The 22724-nt window shown below is 36.4% G+C and overlaps 2 protein-coding genes and 1 long non-coding RNA gene across 3 annotated transcripts; 1 reads left to right on the forward strand and 2 right to left on the reverse strand.

Moving 5' to 3' along the window:
- Positions 1–3537: 3537 nt before the first annotated feature.
- On the forward strand, positions 3538–4382 carry LOC110264543 (uncharacterized). Its single transcript, XR_002350720.2, has 3 exons — positions 3538–3658; positions 3774–4049; positions 4188–4382. It is a non-coding gene; the product is annotated as an uncharacterized LOC110264543 (long non-coding RNA).
- Positions 4383–17906: 13524 nt separating this feature from the next.
- On the reverse strand, positions 17907–21719 carry LOC148550725 (uncharacterized). The gene is made up of 3 exons (XM_088492882.1): positions 21482–21719; positions 18069–18207; positions 17907–17976 (listed from the first exon to the last, which is right to left on the reverse strand). The coding sequence occupies exons 1-3, from the start codon at positions 21717–21719 to the stop codon at positions 17907–17909; spliced, it is 447 nt and encodes a 148-aa protein (XP_088349008.1).
- On the reverse strand, positions 18216–19348 carry LOC148550726 (uncharacterized; the record flags this gene model as incomplete). Its single annotated transcript, XM_088493355.1, has 2 exons — positions 18784–19348; positions 18216–18634 (listed from the first exon to the last, which is right to left on the reverse strand). Coding segments are annotated over exons 1-2 (984 nt in total), but the record flags the coding sequence as incomplete, so codon positions are not given.
- Positions 21720–22724: the final 1005 nt, after the last annotated feature.

Consider the following 22724-nt stretch of genomic DNA (forward strand, 5'->3'; position numbering starts at 1 on the left):
TCACCATTGTTTATACTTATCCGAGTGTTTATAAAATTATCACACCACGACAAAATATTAATGTTCACATTTGATTTTCACAAAATACACAGACCTCCAGACAAGCCCCGAAGTTCTACACAAAAAGGATTTATCAAAACATAATTTTCTTCTAATAGAATTAATTTTACCTTCCTTAGCTCTAGTTTCTATAAAAAAAACTACTAACGGCTTGCTAAATTTGTAAATATTTTTTAATTCAGCCATTGTCGAGGATGCCACCACTCCTCGACAATTCCAATTTAAAAGATTCATGGCTGAATTTAAGGCATGCTTAGGCTCGCCTCCTCAGTCTTGTTGTTGTTACCTGCATTCCAGTCCACTGTTCCTTCTTCAGTTCCATCCCATTCTGCTACCCCTTCCTCATAATTCCTGATTCTCTTGCTGATCTGCATTGGATCTTTCTGATTATCGTCCTCTCAGGCTGCTCCAGCTATCTATAATATGCGTCTATTCTCTCTCTTCCTTTTAAGTTTCAAACTTTGTTGCATACAATTAGCTAGTTCAATTTCCCATCCTGATGACCCTATGTTATTCTCCAATATCTTCTCTCATTCCTCTTCGTCATCGCTTGCTAATTCAACATAATACATGTCTCCACTTTCTGCTTTATACTCTTATTTGTATATCTCTTTCTTGCTTTCTTTCTTGTTCTCACTCATCTTCTCCTTGTTGTTCCTATAACTCCAGCGTGAGTGTATCAGGTCAGAATTATTATATAATGCTGGAGTTGTATTTTGAGCCTGCACTTCTCTATTACTGTCATTTGTCTGGTTGTTGCGAAGCAGCACTTCATCTTCAGTTATCCTTGGGATGTGGGCTTCATAGGTTGATTCAAATCTGTGAAGTTTCTTTTGATCTAGACTCTTTCTTTCTCTTTGGGTTAACTCTTTCCTGATCAAATTAGTTGGACTTTTAATGTTGGGCTCCCTTCCAGCCTGCTTGCTTAGTTGAACATGAGTTATTTCTCTATTGGGCCTTTTGTCTATATTTAGCCGAAATCTTTCTTCAGCTTCTTCTTGTTGGCTTGGTCTTTCTTTTTCTATATTATTTTTCTTGATCTCTCTTGCTGAACTATCCATTACATAGACTGCCTTTAATTCCTCTAGGTCAGTATTCATTCCCTGAAAATCTGGGATATTCTGAGTTTTTTTTACCTACCCCTTTGCTCTTTCTCTCTCATTCTCTTCCACAAATTGATTTTTCAAGAAATCTTCTTCTTTTAATTCATGCTGCAAATTCTGCTCATTTCTGATCATACTTTCTTCAGTATCTTATCTGTCCTCACTCCCATTTCCCATGCTTTGTTATCCACGCGCTGTTTCTTTCACAACTTGCTCTTTCCATCTTTCTTGTCTTAAGCTACCACCACCCATGGATGTAGTAGATCGAACCTGGCTAACTCCTAAACCTGCTAAGTATCTAGGCTTTGTTGGATCCCAAACCGTCATTGCTGTTGGATTTTTGCAACTTTTCTTTTCATGTCCAATGATGCCACATTTGTAGCAGTACACTCCAGTAGCCTTTCATATTGAAAATATACCCAAAGGTTTGACGATTTTTCTCTTGCTAACCAAAATCCTGTTGGAAGAGCCTTCGTTATATTAATGCCTACTCTGATTCTCAAGAAGGATCTCCTAAGAACTCCATCCACCTTTAGATTTTCTACTTCAGCAACAACTCCTAACATGTTCCCAATATGAATGGCTATTTCCTTGCTCATGTAGTCAACAGGAATACCATAAACTTGAACCCAAAATTCCATAAAATCATGATTAACTTCAAACACAGATTCACCTTCTGTCAAAAGTTGAAGATTAATCAGATTGCTTCTCACATTTCACGGTCCATTCTGAAGTATTTGTAACCCTTTTTTCCTGTCTTTAAAGTTGAAAAGTATCTTCTTTAATCTTATCTCAGTGACTGCTACATCTGGTGGATTGCCCCACATTTCCAATAAAGCATTTCTGCATGCCTTGTAACTTATCACTTTATCAGAGATAATTTTTTCCACTATGTTGAGACACTTAACCATCTCTAATTTAATGATTACCTCCTAATTATTTAATCTCAACAAAGCAACAAAATAGAAGTAATGGAGTCACTTCACAAATTTCGTATTGACATCTATCTTCAGCTCCACGCGTCACCATCTAACCATGACACCACATATAAGCATGTAATGCTTACAACCACCATTAACACCATAAAATTCTCTTATTTTAAAAATATTTAAAATTTTTTCTATAATATGTTCCACTTTCTGATCCCACGTGAGCTTTCTTAGAGTATGTAGGCTCAATATGGTCTACTTTTATAATGCATGCCTCACATTGGTGTAATAGAAGTAAAATTGGGCCATGGTTTTAACTTTTAAAATTGTGGTCCACAATAGAATCCCCTTACAATTGGTGTGTTGCACTTCTTTACATGAATTTGTTGTGCATTAGACTGCATTTGATAAGGTTAAAACATGCCAACATTCTCATTTTGTAAGAGTTAAAATGAAATATTTGATAATAAAAACAAGGGTAAAAAACGCATATAAGCCAAGGACAGATTTTAATTGCGCAATTCAGCCAAACCAGATTCTCATTCATCAATCAACCAAAACACACTATAATGTAATTCGAAGCAACAAAATTCGAATTAGATTTCTTCATAATTCGAATCAACTTAGCTCGAATTATGACCAACCATTGCGCACAAATAGTTCGAATCAAGTTGTCACGAATTACACAACCATAATTCGAATTTAGTCAATTCGAATTACATGCATTTCGTGATCAGCTTCTCAATCCTTCATCTTCAACACTTTTAAGTCTCTCTCTCTCCTCCGCCAGTGGCACACATGCAAAAAAGAGTAATTCAAATTGATACCATTCGAACTTCTCCTATGTCACGAAATGCATGTAATTCGAATTGACTAAATTCGAATTATGGTTGTGTAATTCGTGGCAACTTGATTCGAACTATTTGTGCGCAATGGTTGGTCGTAATTCGAGCTAAGTTGATTCGAATTATGAAGAAATCTAATTCAAATTTTGTTGCTTCGAATTACATTATAGTGTGTTTTGGTTGATTGATGAATGAGAATCTGGTTTGGCTGAATTGCGTAATTAAAATCTGTCCTTGGCTTATATGCGTTTTTTACCCTAAAAAAATTAGTTAAAAAGAGATAAAATTTACTTTATTTAATATTTATTAATTGTTATAATAATTAATAAAAATTAAATAAGGTTAGTTCTGATTCTTTTGTTTTTTTTTGTCTTCCTCGTATTACCAGAGTTAAAAATACTTAAAATTGCCACAATTACAAATTTGATCATATTTATAACCGCAACTATAATTTAAACAATTCCGCTAGATGAACAATAAGAGATGCAAAAAACGTGAACAACGGGCCACATTTCAGGTCCACTAACCATTCAATTTCACTTTCATCCTAAACCCACCATTTTTACTAATTTCACTTTGACCTAATTATACCCCATTCTAACCCAAACCTCCTTTTCACCGCAGCCAGCCGTCCGTCACCTATCCCAACATGTAGTCTCCCTTGCCGGCAAGAAAGCTCCCAAGTACCGCCGTCTGCCGCCATCACCAACCCCAAGTGCAGGTGAGCCGTCCGTATTAAGAACAAACATCTCATTTGCATGAAAAACAAACATTTTATTTGCATTAAGAACACACATCCCATTTGCATGAAAAATAAACATCTGCATGCTCAATAGAGGACGAAGCTGGACTGCGTGCAGCGACACAATAGAGGTGAGGGGCAAAGACAGTTGCCACGGCGCGATGGAAGATGAAGCTGGACTGCCTGCAGCGGTGCGATAAAAGTGCGACGAAGTTGGGCTGCGTGCGGTGGTTGGGAAGGTGCGCCGAAGCACGGATGCATGCGGTGGTTTCGGAGGCATGAGGAACCCAAAACGTATGCGATGGTTCGCGAGAGACGCTGGGGATTGTTGGGAGTAGGGATGGGGCGCAGTGCGGATGTGAGAAGAAAGGTTTATAGTTATTGAAAGTCATATTCAAAATAAAAATTATATCTAATCAATTTATAATTTAATTTTTAAAATTAATTAACGTTTTTTTTTAATTTATTATTTACGTTGTTCATGATTTTTTTTTTAACTTGATCATAGGTTCCATTATTAAGAGTCAAATTGATGATTGCAATGAACATGTGACAGGGCAAATGGGTATGAGCCACTATCATTACTAACACGACTTATTACTAACACAACTTATTTTGCGGATAATTTGATATTAAGATTATATCATTAAGATTAATCTTAAAATTTATGAAGCTCATCATGCGATTGTGAACCGTGAAGAAATCGAAGAGATCATGTATTCATGTGAAGACAAAATGTTATTGCTATAATTTTGCACAAAAAAAAAATTGTTTGTGTCGACTTAATTTAAAAATTTGTTAATTCAGTAGCGGATTTTTTAACTAAGAGAGACGTGCGTAATTCGGCGAATTTATGGAAATTGATTATACTAGATAATGATTTATTGTAAGATTTCTTTTTGATACTCCTGTTTAGCTTTTGAAACAGATTTTCTTTATTTCTATTTTCTACAAAAATTTAGACACTAATTATATATTTAGTAAATCCAATTTAATCTGATTTATTTCAAATTAATTCCAAACTGGATTTGATCTTTTGAAGTATATCCGATAAAAAATTACAGTCGGATTCGTATTAAATTAAATCTAACTTGATTCTATTTATATATATTCTTAGGCTTGGTTTAGTAAATCTTTTATATTTTAAAAGTAATTTATAAAAATTAATTTTTAAAAGATAACTTAAACCTCATTTTGATTCTTGAGATTGGCAAGTTGAACTAATTTAGTCGTTGACCTTTTAATTATTACAATTTGGTTTCTAAATTTAAAAAAGTGCACCAATGGACTCAAATTTTGCCATGCTGAACATATTAAAACGATATCGTATGCGTTTTGACGCTAAAGAAGACATTAAACTACGACGCTTGAGATAAAATAAAAGTAATAAACTATTATGTGCCGTCAGAGGCTAACTATGCTCTGCTAGGATTTTTGACCTAAAAGAGCTTCGGTGCCGTCAGGTCAACGTGTTCTACCATAACCACTGTGAGTCATAGACTCTCACCACAGTCACATTGTCACATAGAAAATATGGATTACGTAGAGCCATGCAAAGCGTAGTACAAGGGAGCGATGAGGAGAACGAGGGGGTGATACAATTGGAAGAGGAAGACATCAGGGAAGGGATACAAGCATGCTTTAATAGTCTTATTGGAAGACTTTTTGAGGATAAATCTTTTTCAGCTGGAACTATGGAGAATGCTCTGCGGGTGATATGGGGACGCCCAGATGGGTTTCGCGTCAATGCGATTAGTCACAACCAATTTCAATTCTTCTTTGCAAAGGAGATATATGCTATGAGAATTGAAAAGGGAGCTCCTTGGTTATTTAAAGATTTTGCGCTTCATGTTCAACAATGGAAGGAGGAGGTAAAGATAGAAGATCAGGTGCTCACAAGTCTGCTGGTATGGATCCAATTCTGGGGCTTGCCAGAAAGCTACAAAACTAGGGAAGTGGCCCGAAAATTAGGTGAAGGGATAGGTAAGGTGAAGGAGGTAGGATTCTTTGATGTACGGGGAAGAGAATCAAGGATTATAAAAGCAAGAGTGGAGGTCGACACAACTCGAAGGGTGAAAGACATTTTGCAGGTGGCTGGTCCAGATAAAAAAATTCTGGAGGTGGTTATTCGATATGAAAGGCTGGGAGTTGTGTGCACCTATTGTGCAAAAATAGGGCATGATCATAAAACTTGCTTACAATTCATGGAGGATTCGAAGTTGAACATTATAAAGGAGGATAGGATTGGTGAATGGTTGAAAGCCGATCAAATTGGTGTAAGGGTGGAAGAGAAAGAGAGCGGTGGAAACTCGGGAGGGGAAGGAAGCCAGCAAGGCAGCAACTGCCGGAGGAAGAAACCTACACCTGATTGCTTAATCGAAAGCTTTATGAGACTTAAAGTGGAAGGAAAAGCTAAAGGAAGCGATCCTGGGAGGGGCTCTAAAATGAATGATGATTGGAGTGTAAAAGAAAATGTCCCGCTTGAAAAAAATTCTCTTGTCCTCTTTGACACCCAAAGGAGCCCAAGTTCCCAAAACCGAAATGATGGGAAGGCTGAAAGGATTACTGGTTTATTGTCAGAAACATGGTCGAACAACACCGTAATAGTAGAGTCGTCTGGACGGTTCAAAAAACTCAAAAGCATGGCTAGAAAAGGGTCTGATGGAGTCGGAACTATTAGTGGGGTTAAAAGAAGAGCGATAGAAGGAGTTGCGGATGAAGAGCATCAGAATTTGCATGAAAAGAAGACTAACCTGGACTTGAAGATGGTGGAGGGTGCCAGCCGAACATTGGCACCCAAATCACCATGAGAATTCTCACGTGGAACTGTCGGGGTTTGGGGAGACCCCCGACAGTTCACAACTTGAAAGGGATTTGTCAATCCCACTCCCCCGATGTAATTTTTCTATATGAAACGAAAAATCAGCCTCGATTGGTAGAAAGGAAGATCAGGTCATGTGGGTACAGCAATTAAAAAACGGTAGATCCATCTGGGCTAGCTGGAGGAATAGTTTTGGCATGGAAGGAACACATGGAGGTGAGAATTGAAGCACATAATGAATACTTTGTTGAGGCAGTTGTTAAGAATAACAGTCGCAACCTAGAATGGAGATTGTTTGGGGTGTATCTTAGCACAAACGAAGCAATAAGAGTGGGGCAGTTTCAGGAATTAACTTCACTTATTCAACACTGTGATGGAAGAGTGATAATTTTAGGAGATTTTAATGCTATTAGAAATCAGGGAAAAAAAGATGGTGGGAATCCTCGATCTGAGGTCTCAATGGAAAACTTCAACTCTTTTATTGATGATAATATGCTAATTGATTTAGGGATGTTAGGCAGTCCCACATGGACTAATAGAAGAGGAGGAAATGAACTGATTAGAGAGAGGTTGGATCGTGTGATGGTCGGTATGCAATGGAGGGAACAATACGGGTTGGCTGTAGTGCGAAGACTATATGAGAATGGTTCTGATCATTCTCCCCTTTTGTTGGATTCTAACCCACCCACATGGAAAAGTAAAAGGCGGTTTAAATTTCAGGAGCGTTGGTGTAGAAATGATGAGGTTAGACGGCTGATTTTGGAGGTTTAGGAGACAGAAATCCAGGGATCACCCATGTTTATATTGGCCCAAAAATTCAAATTATGCAGACACAAATTGGTAACTTGGCAGCAGCAACATAAGTCAAATTCTAAAAAGGAAATTGAGGAGCTAACTCTCAAACTAGAGGCGCAGAGAACTGAGGGTACCCATGGGGTTCTGAAATAATGTATTGGAAAATAGATTGGAAGAAGCTTACAAAGCAGAGGAAAGCTACTGGAGAGAGAAGTCGAGATGCACTTAGCTTAAGAGTGGGGATCGTAATACAAAATTCTTTCACCAAGAGTTCCAAACTAGAAACCGGAAGAATAAAATCTGGGGACTAGTTGGAGCGGATGGTACTCTTGCCACTACTCCGGAAAATATTGCCAAGGTAGCTGAGGACTATTTTAAACAGCTTTTTTCATCGGCACAAAGTACTAATCCGAGTATGAATTTTGAGGATTTCAATCCTTCGGTTACAGCTCACATGAACCGAAGGTTGCTGAGATCGGTTACTTTTGAAGAAATCAAGAGGGCAACATTCAGTGTTTATGCACAAAGCGCCCCAAGGAGCTATGGATTCATGGCAAAGTTCTTCCAATTCTATTGGGATATTGTGGGCAGAGATGTATTTAAGGCAGTTTGCAGTTTCTTTGGCGGAGGAAGAATCCTGAAATGTTTTAACCACACCCAAATTTGCCTAATCCCTAAGATTCCAGATGCCAGAGATATGACACAGGTTAGACCTATTAGTCTTTCATCAGTTTTTTATAAGATTATTTCTAAAATACTGGTGCATAGACTATAGCCATTCATGAATAATATAGTAAGTGTGAATCAAAGTGCATTTTTAAAGGGCAGGCTCATTTCTGATAATATACTAATAGCTCATGAATGCATGCATTACCTAAAAACTAAAAGGAGTGGTTTGGAGAATGAAATGGCAATTAAATTATATATGAGTAAAGCCTATGATCGATTTGAATGGAGTTTCTTATGGTTTATTATGACGAAGATGGGTTTTGATGAGAGATGGATTTCTTGGATTCGGGAGGTGGTCACAACTGTTTCTTACTCGGTTCTTGTGGAAGGTCAACCTTTTGGTTATTTTAAACCAACAAGGGGTATCTGCCAAGGAGACTCTTTATTACCCTACCTATTTCTTTTTTGCATAGAAGGACTCTCCTTCTTGCTACACAAGGCTGAGCAAAACAGGGTTATACAAGGCATTAGGATCCATAAAAGGTGTCCATCTATTAATCATCTTCTCTTTGCAGACGACTCTATTTTATTCAGTAAGGCATCTCTAGAATCATGCAATGCTATTTTAGGACTCCTAGAAACATATGAAAGAATAAGTGGGCAAAAAATCAATCTCAGCAAGTCAGCAATTTTTTCAGCCAAAACACAGCAGACTCTCTACGACTACAACTAGCTAACAGGCTTGGTATCCAGCATATAGGGATGCAAGATAAGTATCTAGGTCTCCCATCTATCGTTCAACGATCCAAAAAGGCTACCTTTGGAGCTATTAAAGATAAAGTTCAAAAGAAATTACAAGCCTGGAAGAGGAATTTATTGTCAGCAGGAGGAAGATATGTACTTATTAAGGCAGTGGGGAAGCAATTCCTGTGTATACCTTATCATGTTTCAAACTCCCAGAAATGCTTCTAGATGAAATACATAGGATGTTTACACAGTTTTGGTGGGGTCAACGAGGAACAGAGAAGAAGATGGCATGGATCAGCTGGGACAAAATGACTAGACAAAAGAGAAAGGGTGGTCTTGGCCTCAAAGATCTGAAAGCTCAGAATTTGGCACTGCTAGGTAAGCAGTTTTGGCGGATTAATACTAATCCTAATTTCTTACTGGCTCGCATCCTAAAGGCTGAGTATTTTTGGTATACATCGGCATTAACAGCAGAAAAATGCGTTAATTCTTCTTGGAGCTGGCAGAGTTTATTAGAAGGAAGGAAGGTAGTGGAGAAGGGGCTTAGATGGAGTATAGGAACTGGTGAATCAGTACGTATTTGGCAAGACCCTTGGCTGCCCCCTCCATACCCCTTTTATATTAATCCTACCAATAATCCAGCAGTAACAATTTACAGAGTTATAGATCTATTGAGAAATGCTAGAAGTTGGAACCTGGAGCTGATAAACACACTTTTTTCCCCTGACACAGCTGCTCGAATTTGCGCCGTAAGTTTGAATGAAGATGGAATTGACAAGATCACTTGGGCATGGAATAAGAATGGAAAATATGATGTGGCCTCTGGATATCAAATTACATATGCTTTCTCTCATGCCCCAATAGAGCAATTTCCACAGGCAGTGCAAAACCCAGCAATTTGGAGAAGACTATGGAGCCTGAAAATGCCACACAAGATTCAATTATTTATATGGAAGTCTATCCATGAAAAACTTCCTGTTCTTAAATTACTACATTAACGATTTCCAAGAGACCATTTGTCACTGTCTCCTACGTTGCAAGGCTGCGAAAGAAATTTGGGGTTTGTCTATATCAGCAGCGATAGCACTGAACCAACCCATGAGTACCTTTGAAGAGTGGTGGAAACAGTTGACGATTTCAATTGGAACCGGAAGAGAAGGTGACAGAAAACTGACCTTGTATGCTATTCTGTGCTGGAGTCTATGGAAATCAAGGAATCAAGAGATATTCGAGGGAACAAAGACAGCGCCTTGGGAGACCTTCAACCTTGCAATGAAACTGCAGCAAGAGCTTTGGCCAAACTAGAAGAACTATCGTTACCTTCCGCATCCTTATTAAATGATTTTGTGTTTTTTCTCTTAAGTAATTTCTTTCCTTTCAATAGTCCAGGGCTATATTTTTTGGGAGAACCCCACCTCTTAATTTTTGTCTCAATTTGGACCATGTATTTCCTATTCTTATATGAAGTACAATAACAATAACTTTGGTAAAAAAAAAAACTACGTCGCTTGAGGGTTATGACAAAAAACTTAGTTATGAGTTATGACAAAATTGTTCAAACACAAAATAAGGAAAAGCACAAACTATCATCTCAAAAAGTTTTACCACATCAAACTTAAATGTAGTGGTTGTTGCTGCTGGGATGGAAATAGGCCAGACAGTCTATCAGGAGCCTGCTGGCCTGATATAAAATAGGCATGGACTTAGACTCTTGTAAAAATTTTAATATAGGTCTAAGTTTACTAATTAGCTTTATTGATCTGTCAGGTCTGTTTGAAATTTTTTTTTTACCAAAGATAGGGAGACTCGAACCTGCGGATAATGCTAGGTAGTCAAAAAATAATTACAATATAGAAATATTACATAAAAATTCTCATTCTCTTGATAAGCAAGTGACATACACCTCCTTATCACTTATCCTCCTTATCACCAACTATTTTACTACATGTTTGGAGTCATTAATGTTCTTTCCAAAATCAATTTCAGTTTCTCCCAAATCAAATCCAACATCTCTCAATTACATTATTATCCATTAAAATGCATTAATTCTCTGCATAAATTATAAAAATTAAATTAAAATTTTTTAACAATTTCTACTATACAACTTATATTTTACATATAGACTATTAAAAAATAAAACATAAAATATAAACAAAAATTAAAAAATAAATTTTTAAAAATAATTATTAACTCGTTATATTAAAATCAATAAATAAGCATATATATAAATATTAAATAAAAATATTAAAATAATTAAAATCATGACCTATTAGTACACATATGAGATAATTTGAAAAATACAATAAGACGTATAGTTTAAAATTTGAAAATATTAATTATAAAAAATTATTAATTATAAACATCATATAGGTATGAAATTATGAATATTATGAGTACAAATTATGGATGTTGTTAACATGAAATAATGGATGTTATGTGTATGAATCTATAGATGTTATGAGTAAATTTATCAATTGAATAAATTAATTTAAGAATTTGATATTTTTTTAAATTCAATTATGATAAAATTTAAAAACATCTGTGTTAACTTTATAGTTACTTATGCAATAACTAAAAAATGATATATATATATATATATATATATATATATATATATATATATATATATATATAGGGACGTAATATCTAACAAACATGAATTTAATTTTTAGATGTTAGTTGTATATAATTATGGATGTTATGTATATGAACGTATGAATGTTATGCGTATGAATTTAGTTAGTACAATATAATTATAAATGCACATAAAAGCACAAAAAAAAAAATTAAATCAGTTTATTATCATACCTCATCAAAGTTAGTGTGTTTTTCATATTCTCGAAAATTGGTTGACTGACAACAACCTCGTCGGGTGAGTCCGTCTGTTGTTCAAATTCTTCATCAGCACCTTCTACCATAGGTACCGTATTAAGGTTGAATTCAAATGTCATACTATTTGTAATGATAAATGTGATTTCTTGTAAAATTTCTTGGCTTATACACTATTGTGCTTGCAATGGTATTAGAGTCATGATTTTTGAATGATCATAATTGAATTAATGGAAGTATATATTACAAAGAATCAAGTGCAATTAAAATACCTTAACGAAAATAAAGAATTAATAATTTTTTTGTATCTCCATTGATTGATATTAAATGCCTTAAGGAAAACAAAGAGCTTGTTTGAACGTCATTTTTAAAAAAGATATTTTTTCTAATGATTTTTTTTAAAGATCTTTTATAAAAGTAAAGGTGATTTTATGTTTGGATATCTCATGTAAAAATATCTTTTTATCTATCAATTATGTTTTGATAAAATAAGATAAAAGTACTTTTTTGTTCATTTATAATGTAAAAAATATCTTTTTTTAAAAGAAAAAAGATCTTTTAAAAAAGGATGTAAATTGTAGCTTCTCAAAAAAGATGTTTTTTTTTTATTTTTCTAATGCTTTTACTTTTACTATTAGAAATTTGCCAAACACACTAAAAAATAAAAAAAGATCTTTTTTCATTAAAAAAAGATTTTATTTTATTGATTTAATGGTGCCCAAACAAGCACAAAGAATCAAGTGCAATTAACTCAATTAATATATATTATCATTACCGTCCATTCTTATTATTATTAATATTTAATGTATTATTAAATATAAAAATTAAATTATAAAAAAGAATATTAAGTATTGATTACAAGAATACCTAATAGTAAGGGATATGATATTATAATTAATATGATTAATAAGTGGAGTTGATAAGAATATGATAAGTGGAATGATAAGAGAGTGGAATAAAAAATAAAACTGTTATTAAGTGATGTAAATGAAGTAAATTATGGAAAGTTTTGGCTAATTATGGCTGAAAATTTTTTGTTACCAAACTTTTTTCCGAACCTGCCACCTCTTAGGTGAGTATGAAAAAATTATGCCATTTGAACTATAATTCATTGACCTGTCTAAATCGGTCAAAACGTAATTAAATATATAAATAATTTTTTATTATTAATAAAATTATTATATATTTTAAATTTATTATATTTTATTATAAATATTAAATATGATATATTATACATAAATATTTTATTAAAAAATAGTTTTTTTAATAATATTTTTAAATATTTTTATTTTTATAAAAAATTTTATCAAATCTATTATATATCTCTAATTTTAGAGTTAAAATGTGCCACATGTCACTTTTTCATTATAATTGGAATCAAAATTTTTCCTCCAAAATTAAGGAATTCTCATCTCTTTCTTACTAATTCTATAACTAAAATGTGCCACATGTCACTCTTTTATTGTAATTGAAATTAAATCCTTCCCTCCAAAATTGAAGAATTTTTTCTTCCTCCTTACTAATTTTACAACTAAAATGTGCCACATGTCACACCTTCATTGCAATTGAAATCAAATCTTTCCTTCCAAAATTAAAGAGTTCTCCCGTCCTCCTTCTTTCTTTCTCTATTTTTCTCATTTCTTCAACCACTCTATCTGTTTTATATATCATTATCAATATCAATGATTAATTACTATTTTGACAATCAAAATGTGTAACATAACATTCTTTAATTGCATTAAATTAAAATTAAAATATTAAAATTGAAATTGAAATATACCTATATTATGTATCATATATTACTATCTAATTTAATAATCAAATGTGTCATATGACACTCTCTTATTAAAATTGAGAAAAAATATTTTGTTCAAATTAATAAACTCCCTTCCTAAATTTTCTCATCTACTTCTCTCCATTTTTCTATTGCTCTCTACTTTTTTTACTCTATATATAATTTATATTTTATATTAGTAATTTGACAAATCAAAATATGTCAATTGATATTTTTTTACAATTAAAATAAAAAAATTCTTTCAAAATTAACAAACTCTCACTCTCACTTTCACTTTCATTCTTCATCTTTATCTTTCTCTCTCTTTTCTCTCATTCTCTATTTTTCTATCTTTCTCTTCTACAGAAAACAAAATTAACAAAATAATATAATTTAAATAAAAATATTATTATTATTATTATTATTGTTATTATATACATACTTTTTTAGTTTTTTATTTAGTTTTAAATTTTTACTACTTATCTTTTTAATCTATATTTTTTTTTCAAATATTTATTACATATAATTTTGAGAGAATACTAATATTATAATTAAAAGTTAGAAGTAAGATTCAATTATTTTAAAAAATTAATTTTGAGTTAATTTTATAACCATCAGTATAATTTTTGTATGCTAATATCTAATTATATTTTTATATACATAGAGAGAAAAAATATTATTTTTAAATAACAAGTATAAAAATTAATTATTTTTATTTGTGAAACAGACTTAACAGTTAACACCTAATTAAATGTAAAAGTATACATGTTAAATTGTTTTAAATTTTAGATAACGAATGTTAAAATTAATTATTAATAAAAAATTAGACTTTTTCATATAAAAATAATAACTAAAAATTTTATTGTTTAACTTTTTATCTACAGATACCTTGATTTTTTTAGTTAGAGAATTTTATCAATCTATAATTTTTTTTTGTCAAAATACTTTAATTTTATAAATTTTTTATGTCATACATAATTTATACTCTCAGAATAAAGTAGACCATAATTTTATTAAATTTATATTCCCGTAATATTATTACGAATAAAAATACTAGTCTTTTAATAAATTTTAGGCCAAATCAAATATAATACTTGAAAAAAAATCTATAACAACATATTACAAATCATATTTAAACCAATTAACTACAGACCTGACATGTTAAAATTTAAACGCAAAGCCTGGGCCACCTTGGATGCTACAGGTACGTGTGCAAATGCAATACTCTCCTCTTATGTGGCTATCTTGTTTTTTGAGTCCTGGGTGTGGGTGTAATTGGCTAGGTCAACCCCACCAAAAATCTACCCGAAGCCCACCCACCCGGATCCATCACTTAGAGATTCGTGATCTATCGTCCAATAAAAAAGGAGATATGGTTTTCATATGGCTACCTTTTTTATTTTTTTTTTGGTCATATAAACACACTCACACATACTAACTGTTCATATCCTGGGTCGAAATGATCGAGCCGGGATGTTCATAGCAAAGCGACCGACCTCTTTAGGTCAAGCGGACCGACTTCTTTACGAAGAAGACGGCCAAAGCGACAGGAAAAGCCCAAAGAAGGGCCCAACTCAAAGAATACGACCCAAATCCAAAGGCAGCCCAAGCCGATGGAGACAAGGACGATTCCATGGAAGATAAGCTGACCTCAACAAAAGATAAGATAAGATAACTAACTTATCTTATCCAAAGAAGGTCACATCTCACTACTATAAATACACTCGACCTCCAGTTTCAGGTAACCCTCGGAACATTGGCGCTGTTGCCGGAAAACTTGGAAGTCATCCCAACACCATGGCAGACGACCATGACAACGACCACGATTCAGATCTAGAAGATAGAACGCCGCACAAAAACGCGGACACTACACTGAAAGATACCCCGGAATCCAACGGGGACAAAGACTCACCAAATCCGGGAGCAATAGAAGCGCTTCAAGATCGCTTAAAGCAACTCAAAAAAGAAACCCAACAACAACGAGAGATCAGAAAAGATCTACAAAGAGAGGTACGACGACGTCGGGAATTGGAAGAAAAACTACAGCAATTGGAAGCCGATCTCAAGTTGAAAGCTCCTCAGACCAATCCTGAAGAAAATTCGCGTAAAGAGCAAGACCCGTTCACCAGGAAAATCATGAAAACCAAAATTCCAAAAGACTTCAAACTCCTGGATATGACCTTGTATGATGGCACCACGGACCCCAACCACCATCTCAGCAATTTCAGAAGCAGAATGTACCTCACTAACGCCCCAGATGCTGTTCGTTGTAAAGCCTTTCCAACAACTCTCACGAAGACAGCAATCAGATGGTTCGACAACCTACCTCCCAAGTCCATCTCAAACTTTAACGACCTAGCCAAAAAATTCCTAGCCAGATTCTCCATCCAAAAAGATAAGGCCAAGCACGCCCCCAGTTTACTAGGGATCAAGCAAGGAGATCGGGAGAGCCTCCGCAACTACATGGAGAGATTCAACAAAACATGCATGGACATACAAAGTTTACCAACAGAGGCCGCCATCATGGGACTCATCAATGGCCTATGAGAGGGACCTTTTAGCCAGTCTATATCAAAAAAGTACCCGACCTCCTTAGACGAAGTACAGGAACGAGCAAAAAAATATATCAACATGGAAGAAAACGCTCGGTTAGGAGAAACCTCAAAATCTGGGGCCCCCTACCGAGATAAAGACAAGGAATCCAAAAGGAAAGAAGATCGACAAGGGGAGAAAATAAAAAAATACCATAATTACACTCCTCTCAGGGCATCCCTGGTCGACCTATACAAAGAAGTCTGCCACACAGAGAAAATTCCCCTAGCACGGCCACTCAAAGGCAAAAGGGGAGGAGGAAACCGAAAGGAATATTGTGAATACCATCGAGTCCGAGGGCACTCCACCAACGAGTGCTTCGACTTAAAAAATATCGTAGAAAAATTGGTGAGAGAAGGAAAATTAGATCGATTTCTGGCCACCCGAGACGATGATCAAAGAAAGAGATGAAGAGATGAAGATGCCGAATGAACTGAACGATCACCTCGGACATCAGAGAGACACGTCCACATGATACACGGCGGATTCGTAGGAGGTGGGATCTCCAAATCATCTCGCAAAAGATATCTCAAAGAAGTATACCATGTCGAAGGAAAGGAGGAAGCTTGAGTTAAACACCAAAGTGGTCCCTGAGATTCGCAAAATGCACCGATTTAGTCCCTGACTTCCCAATTGCACTAATTTAGTCCTCCAGATTCGAAAAAATGCATCAAAGTGGTCCCCCTCATATTTTCCAGTCAGATTCCTTACCGGCGGGAGTGACGTGGCGAACGAGTGCCACGCTGGAGTGTCCAACAGTTGGATGATGTGGCAAATGAAACTTTATGCACCAATTTTGTCCCTGATCCCTTTTTAAACCCTAACTCACAAATGGCGCAGCACATCATCGTCTTCTTCTCTTCTTCGTCTTCTTCTTCTTCTTCTTCTTCTTCTTCTTCTTCTTCTTCTTCTTCTTCTTCTTCTTCTTCTTCTTCTTCTTCTTCTTCTTCGTCTTCTTCCCTATTCATTCTCGTACCCATTGCTTTGCTGGTTGGAGGATGGTTGGACGTGCAGATGAAGGAGAGGAAAGTTCTATGCGATCAAGCACAAGGAGGCCAAGTCAGAGTAGAGGCACGCGAGTACCAGAGCGGTGTGGGTGTGGGAAACGTCCTATGCTCCGATGGTCTGGAACGGAAACCCACCCAAATAAGCCTTCTTTGGATGCCCGAATTACAACGTGAGTGTTTTCTGAAGATTTGTTGTTGACTATTTTGATGGTAACAGTTAAATTTGATGTTCACAGAGTAGTGGAAGAAAATGGTGTGGCTTCTTTCGATGGGCAGACACTGTAGAAGATGATAAAGAAAATTTGGAAGACACTGCTGCATACAACAATGAAGAAGTGAGCATCAGTCTTGCTTTGAGGATTGGCAATTTGGAGGCTGAGTTAAGGACCCAGAAATATATGATACAAATGTTTGCTGTTTTTTTCTATGTTAGTTGTTGTTTTAGTTGTGATGTTAAAAATGTAAGAACTTGTTTTAGCTGTGATAGGAAAAAGTGTAAGAACTGTGTTTGAAAGCATCTGTTAATGAATGTATGGGATTAGTTTAACTTATTGGTGTGTTATTTGTAGATAGATTTTACAAAAATAATAGAAACCAAAATGAATGAATAGAAGATGTAAATTGATAATAGTAGTTGTAGATTATAAACAAGACATTGTCAATGTAACATAGTTGCAGCTGACCACATAAGGATAAACATACTGAAACAGCTACCTTCGAGCATAAACTCTGTTAAATTATCTACTACCAAAAAATTAAAATAAACCATACAGTCTAGATAAGAGGCATTGCTTTAGAGAAATAACAAAAAATCCAAAATATCAACGAATGCCCAAATCCCATATATATTGTTAAATCAGCTGCTAGAACATCCCAATCAAGGGTTTTTCTTCCTTAGTGCCTTGAACTGTGGTGTTGGAACCATCTTCATGAACCTTGCCAACCTTGAAGATGTGGCTGCACTTGCTCCTTGCATGGGATCGACAGTAGTAGTTACTGGTTGTTGTGAGGTCTTCCGTTTGGTTGGTAATTTAGGTGGCCTTGTTGTTGGTGGTGGTGGTGCCTGCGTGAAGTGTAATAAGTTTTATGAGTTAGTGTGAAAAGGCAAGTTAAATATAGGATTATAAACAAGAAATCATTTGGGACCTTTTATACCTCATCTTGTGTTCCACCATAGCTTGGTTGGGATAATTCAACCTCTTCAGCTTGCGGTCCAGACACTGGTGGTGGAATGTCAACTGCCGGTGTTGCCGGATTGGTAGTGTTGCTTGCTTTAGGTGCAGGTGTACTCCCAGTAGGATTAGCTTTGGCCTTGGAAGCTGCCACAGCTGCTGCTACAGCCGCAAGAGCAGCAGCAAGCTCATCAGCTCTCTTCTGTTTGCATCCCCTCTTGGTATGGCCCTTTACACCACAATATGTGCATGTGAATGGCTTGAGCTGTCTCTTTAGAGTAACAGTCTGCTTAGCTTTCTTGTTTACACTAGGACCCTCATCAGCGTCCTTTCTTCTTTTGGTTGTGAGCTTTCCTGGTTTCCGTTTGATGTTAGGAGCCTGGGGCTTACTGTATGCTGATTTTTCCCACATGGATTGACCCGGGAGAGGATTGATGTAATGTTCATACGTCTTCCTGTATGAATCCATTGTGACCAAGGGGTGGCAGAAATCCTCTGGTCTCTTGTTCACCCGTGCAAGAGCAGCACAGGCATGGACACAGGGAATGCCTACAGCACACAAAACAGGATTCAATTCAAGTTCAGACCATGTCAGCATAATAGCTCAGGTAAAAATTACACTAAAATGAATCTAATGATAATTCAAATGAAAATAAATAGAATGAAATAGAATTAGATGTAAATGTAACAAAAATTACCTATTAACATCCAGAATTGGCAGGTGCAAAGTCTTTTGCCTAGATCGACAACCATGTTTGTTGGTTGTCCATGGAACTCAAACTTCTCATAGGCTTCATCCCCAGTCCATATAGGAACCCAGTTCTTTGACTCTTTCCTTACCTTTTCTAACCGACTCTGAATAACTGGAGGAAGTTTTCCGATGTGGTTGTTCAACTTTATCTTGTTCTTTGCAATGGACCTCATAACGAACATCCTTACCTCTTCAAGCAGTGTGATGATTGGCTTGCTCCTAGCCTCTTTGATCCTTGCATTGAAGACCTCACACGCGTTATTGCATATATTATCCAGCTTTGGCCTGTGGCTAAATTGAGACTTCGTCCATGAATGCCTAGGCCACTTGTTAAGGTATGTCCATGCTTCTTCACTGACTCTTTTGATCTTGTCCATGTTGCCAATAAAATCTTGAAAGGTGGTTGACCTTGCAGCATCCCAAAGGAGTCTCCGCAGCTCAAGATCCTTCCACTGTTTGTTAAAGTTTCGCCACAGGTGCCATACACAGAAACGATGGTGGACCTGTGGCATGACCTCTTCCACAGCCGAAAACAACCCCTGCAATTGATGGAAAGATATAGCAGACACCAAACACCCAATATAACCAATCATCAATAATCAATTAGCTTAAGTAATCAATAAACAATCACCCTAAATAATCATTAACCAATCAGCCTACATAAGGAAACCACCTAACAGTTCAAACTACTTAATTAACCAAATACCCTGAATATTCACACAAACTACAAGTGATTTCAGCAATTTGCAATTATCCATACCAAATAAAACATAGAATCAAATATTTTATACAATAAACTAATATACATTTTGCTTACAATATAAACTGTCTAACCTTCTGCATATCAGAAATGAAACACCACCCGTTAGCCTTATAGTCTCCTAAATCATCGTGGAGTAACTCCAAAAACTATTTCCAGTTCTCCTTATTTTCAATGTTGACTATAGCCCAAGCAACCACATAAATGTGGTGATTTGCATCTTGTGCGACAGCTGATAATATTTGTCCACCAATCTGCGTCTTCAGAAATGCACCGTCGAGGCCGATTAAAGGTCGACAACCAGCTTTAAACCCGTTCTTGCAACCACTCAGGCAGATATACATTTTATCAAACATTACTTGGCCGTCAGGCAGTAGAGTAACCCCAATCTTTACAGTGGATCCCGGATTGGTCTTTAGCAGCGTTTCAGCATAATCCCTTAACAAGGCATACTGTGCCTTTTCATCCCCGTAGACAATATTTCTTGCATCAGCCAAGGCTCGAGCTAATGAATTCTTATGAAGTATGAGATCACACTTAGACCTAAAGTATGTTGCAGCCTCACATTGCTTGAAGTTGGGGTACTTTCTAACCTTCTTGACCAACTTACTTGCCAGCCAAGCTCTGTTTGCAGCCGTATTAGAATTCTCTCTTGGACATGCATGATCGTCATAAAAGGTCTTGATTTGCCAACAAGAGTCCTCATGATCCCTTGAGGCATAAACAACCCATGAGCACTCTTCCACCTGGCACACTGCCCTACACCTCACATTGCCATTCTTTACAAACTTAATCCTTCTACCCTCCTGAATGGTAAACTCTCACACAGCATCCCTGAAGTCTTGTTTAGTATTAAACTTCATTCCCACTTGCAGTTGCAACTCACCAAATCTCTGTCCCTCTTGGAAGATTGAAAATTCATCTGATTCTCCATCAGATTCCAATTTATCTTCAGAATTAGGAGGAGTCTTCATCTCCTCTGAGTGCCAAGAGTTGGCACCATCAGATTCTGCACCCGGGTCAAGAGCATCATACATAAATGCGTCTCCTGGACTTCCTAAAAAACCAAGGTCCACCTCTACATCAGATAAGTCTGCCACAATTGCATCATTATCTTGCATAATAGTGTCCTTATACATCTTTTCCTTTCCTTTGGCCATGGCTGAGGCCTTCTAAACCTTCTTCACCTCTTTCCTAATTGGTTGTGTAACCAATTTATCATCACTACTAGAGCTGGCCTCCTGCACAGGGGCATAAGAGTCATCCTCTGAACTCCCTTCATCACTACTTGATCTGTTTCCAGTTAAATCCACATGAAAAGTTTGCTTCCCTTTGTTAGCACTCTACTGTCCCCTTCCCTGAGATCTTGTGATTCTTTTAGGTGGGTTAAATTTGGGCTTGGTTTTGGAAGTAAACTTGGGCTTGGGCTTTGGTTGAGTTTTCTTGGGCTTCTAGTTCTGCTTGGATTTTGGATTCTGCTTGACAATTGGGGTTGTATTGGGCTTTGTAGTGGGTTTTGGGTTGGGTATATGATGGAGTTTGGGGTTCTCATGATCAACCATGGACTTGGTGTCATCATGGATAGGTTTTGTGATGGGAGTGTTAGCAGGAACTGGGATTGCAGTTGGACTATTTGGAATGGGGATTGGGGTAGGAGGAACTGGGTCAGGATCATCTTTGTCATGTGGCATTTCATTTAAGGTATCCTCAGGGGTGTTCTTCTTGTTTAAGTCACCACCATGCTCCTCTTCTTGAATATAATCCAGACACAACACAGCTTCTTTCCCCTCCATCAATTCAGGTGTCGAAACTCCATGTTCGAAATAAACATCGACTACTCCATCATTCCTCTGTGCATGGAAGCACATCTCCCTTAATTCATCATCAGTGGTCAGAGCTCTCAATCTAACCTCCAAGCTCCTATCTGGAACCAGCCACCAACACTCAACTACCTTGTCATATCCCAACTCCTTGAAATAGTTCCTGATGAAGAAGACATCAAGTGTATCCTCATCTAAATCACCTAAGCAAGCTCTATTGTCAGGTGAGTAAACCAACTTTCCATCAGCATTCTTCTTAAATGTTCCACCATGATGGAACATTATATCCAGCAACTTCTCCATCTATATCGAAAAAAAATATACAACATTTTTACTAAAATATAGAATCAGCAAACAACAACAGATCATATTCCAAAATTCCTGACTAACAACTAATTCAGTCAATATGCCATTATAGAAATGCCCATATTTAAGCTTTGAAAACAGAGCATTCCGATTACCCCTACCCGCACCACCCAATGCAAAAACCCTATCTACTAACATAGCATCCATGGTTTCCCATCAATCTATACCAAATCCCCAAGTAAAATCCATAAAGAACGATACCTTACCACTACGTTGAACAGAAAAATACTATGTAATATTCTGCATGCCTACCTCTGTCACAGGGGATTCGACGCAGAATCTTTGCTCCTTCCTTCACCGATCTTCAGCCAACAATGAAGAGGTTCCTCTGAACTCCAGATTGTTTCACTTCGAAAAGCAATGCCAGGAGTGTAGAATGCCAGGGTTTGATGCTTTCAGTTTACAGGAGATGAAGAAGACGAAGTGATCTTTGAATATTGGGGTTTGAAAGTTTTGTTGATGCTGAGATGAAACGGTGTCGTCTATTAATGGGTTTAGCACCAAAACCCAATACGACGTCGTTTTCGATCCTCCAGCGTGGCACTCGTTCGCCACGTCACTCCCGCCGATAAGGAATCTGACCGAAAAATATGAGGGGGACCACTTTGATGCATTTTTTCGAATCTGGAGGACTAAATTAGTGCAATTGGGAAGTCAGGGACTAAATCGGTGCATTTTGCGAATCTCAAGGACCACTTTGGTGTTTAACTCGAGGAAGCACCCAACATCCCAGCCATAACGTTCACTAAAGAGGACGCATCCGGCATCATCTCGGGACACGACGATCCCATGGTCATCACTATCATACTGGCAAACGCCAATCTACACCGCACATTAATAGACCAAGGGAGTTCTGCCGACATCTTATTCAAAACAGCCTTCGACAAACTCGGCTTAGAAGAAAAAAGAACTTAAAGCATATCCGAACAGTCTGTTTGGACT

The sequence above is a fragment of the Arachis ipaensis genome, chromosome B7 (assembly GCF_059453495.1).
Source record: "Arachis ipaensis isolate K30076 ecotype BB chromosome B7, ASM5945349v1, whole genome shotgun sequence".
NCBI classification, from domain to species: Eukaryota; Viridiplantae; Streptophyta; class Magnoliopsida; order Fabales; family Fabaceae; genus Arachis; species Arachis ipaensis.

Excerpts from the sequence above, each read along its gene's own strand:
- LOC148550725 (XM_088492882.1), bottom strand. The coding sequence starts at position 21,719 with ATGGAGAAGTTGCTGGATATAATGTTCCATCATGGTGGAACATTTAAG. Across the intron at positions 18,208-21,481 it reads ATTGAGAGCTCTGACCACTG|TGGGAGTACACCTGCACCTA; the intron begins ATGATGAATTAA and ends AGCTAATCCTAC. Across the intron at positions 17,977-18,068 it reads ATGGTGGAACACAAGATGAG|GCACCACCACCACCAACAAC; the intron begins GTATAAAAGGTC and ends CACTTCACGCAG.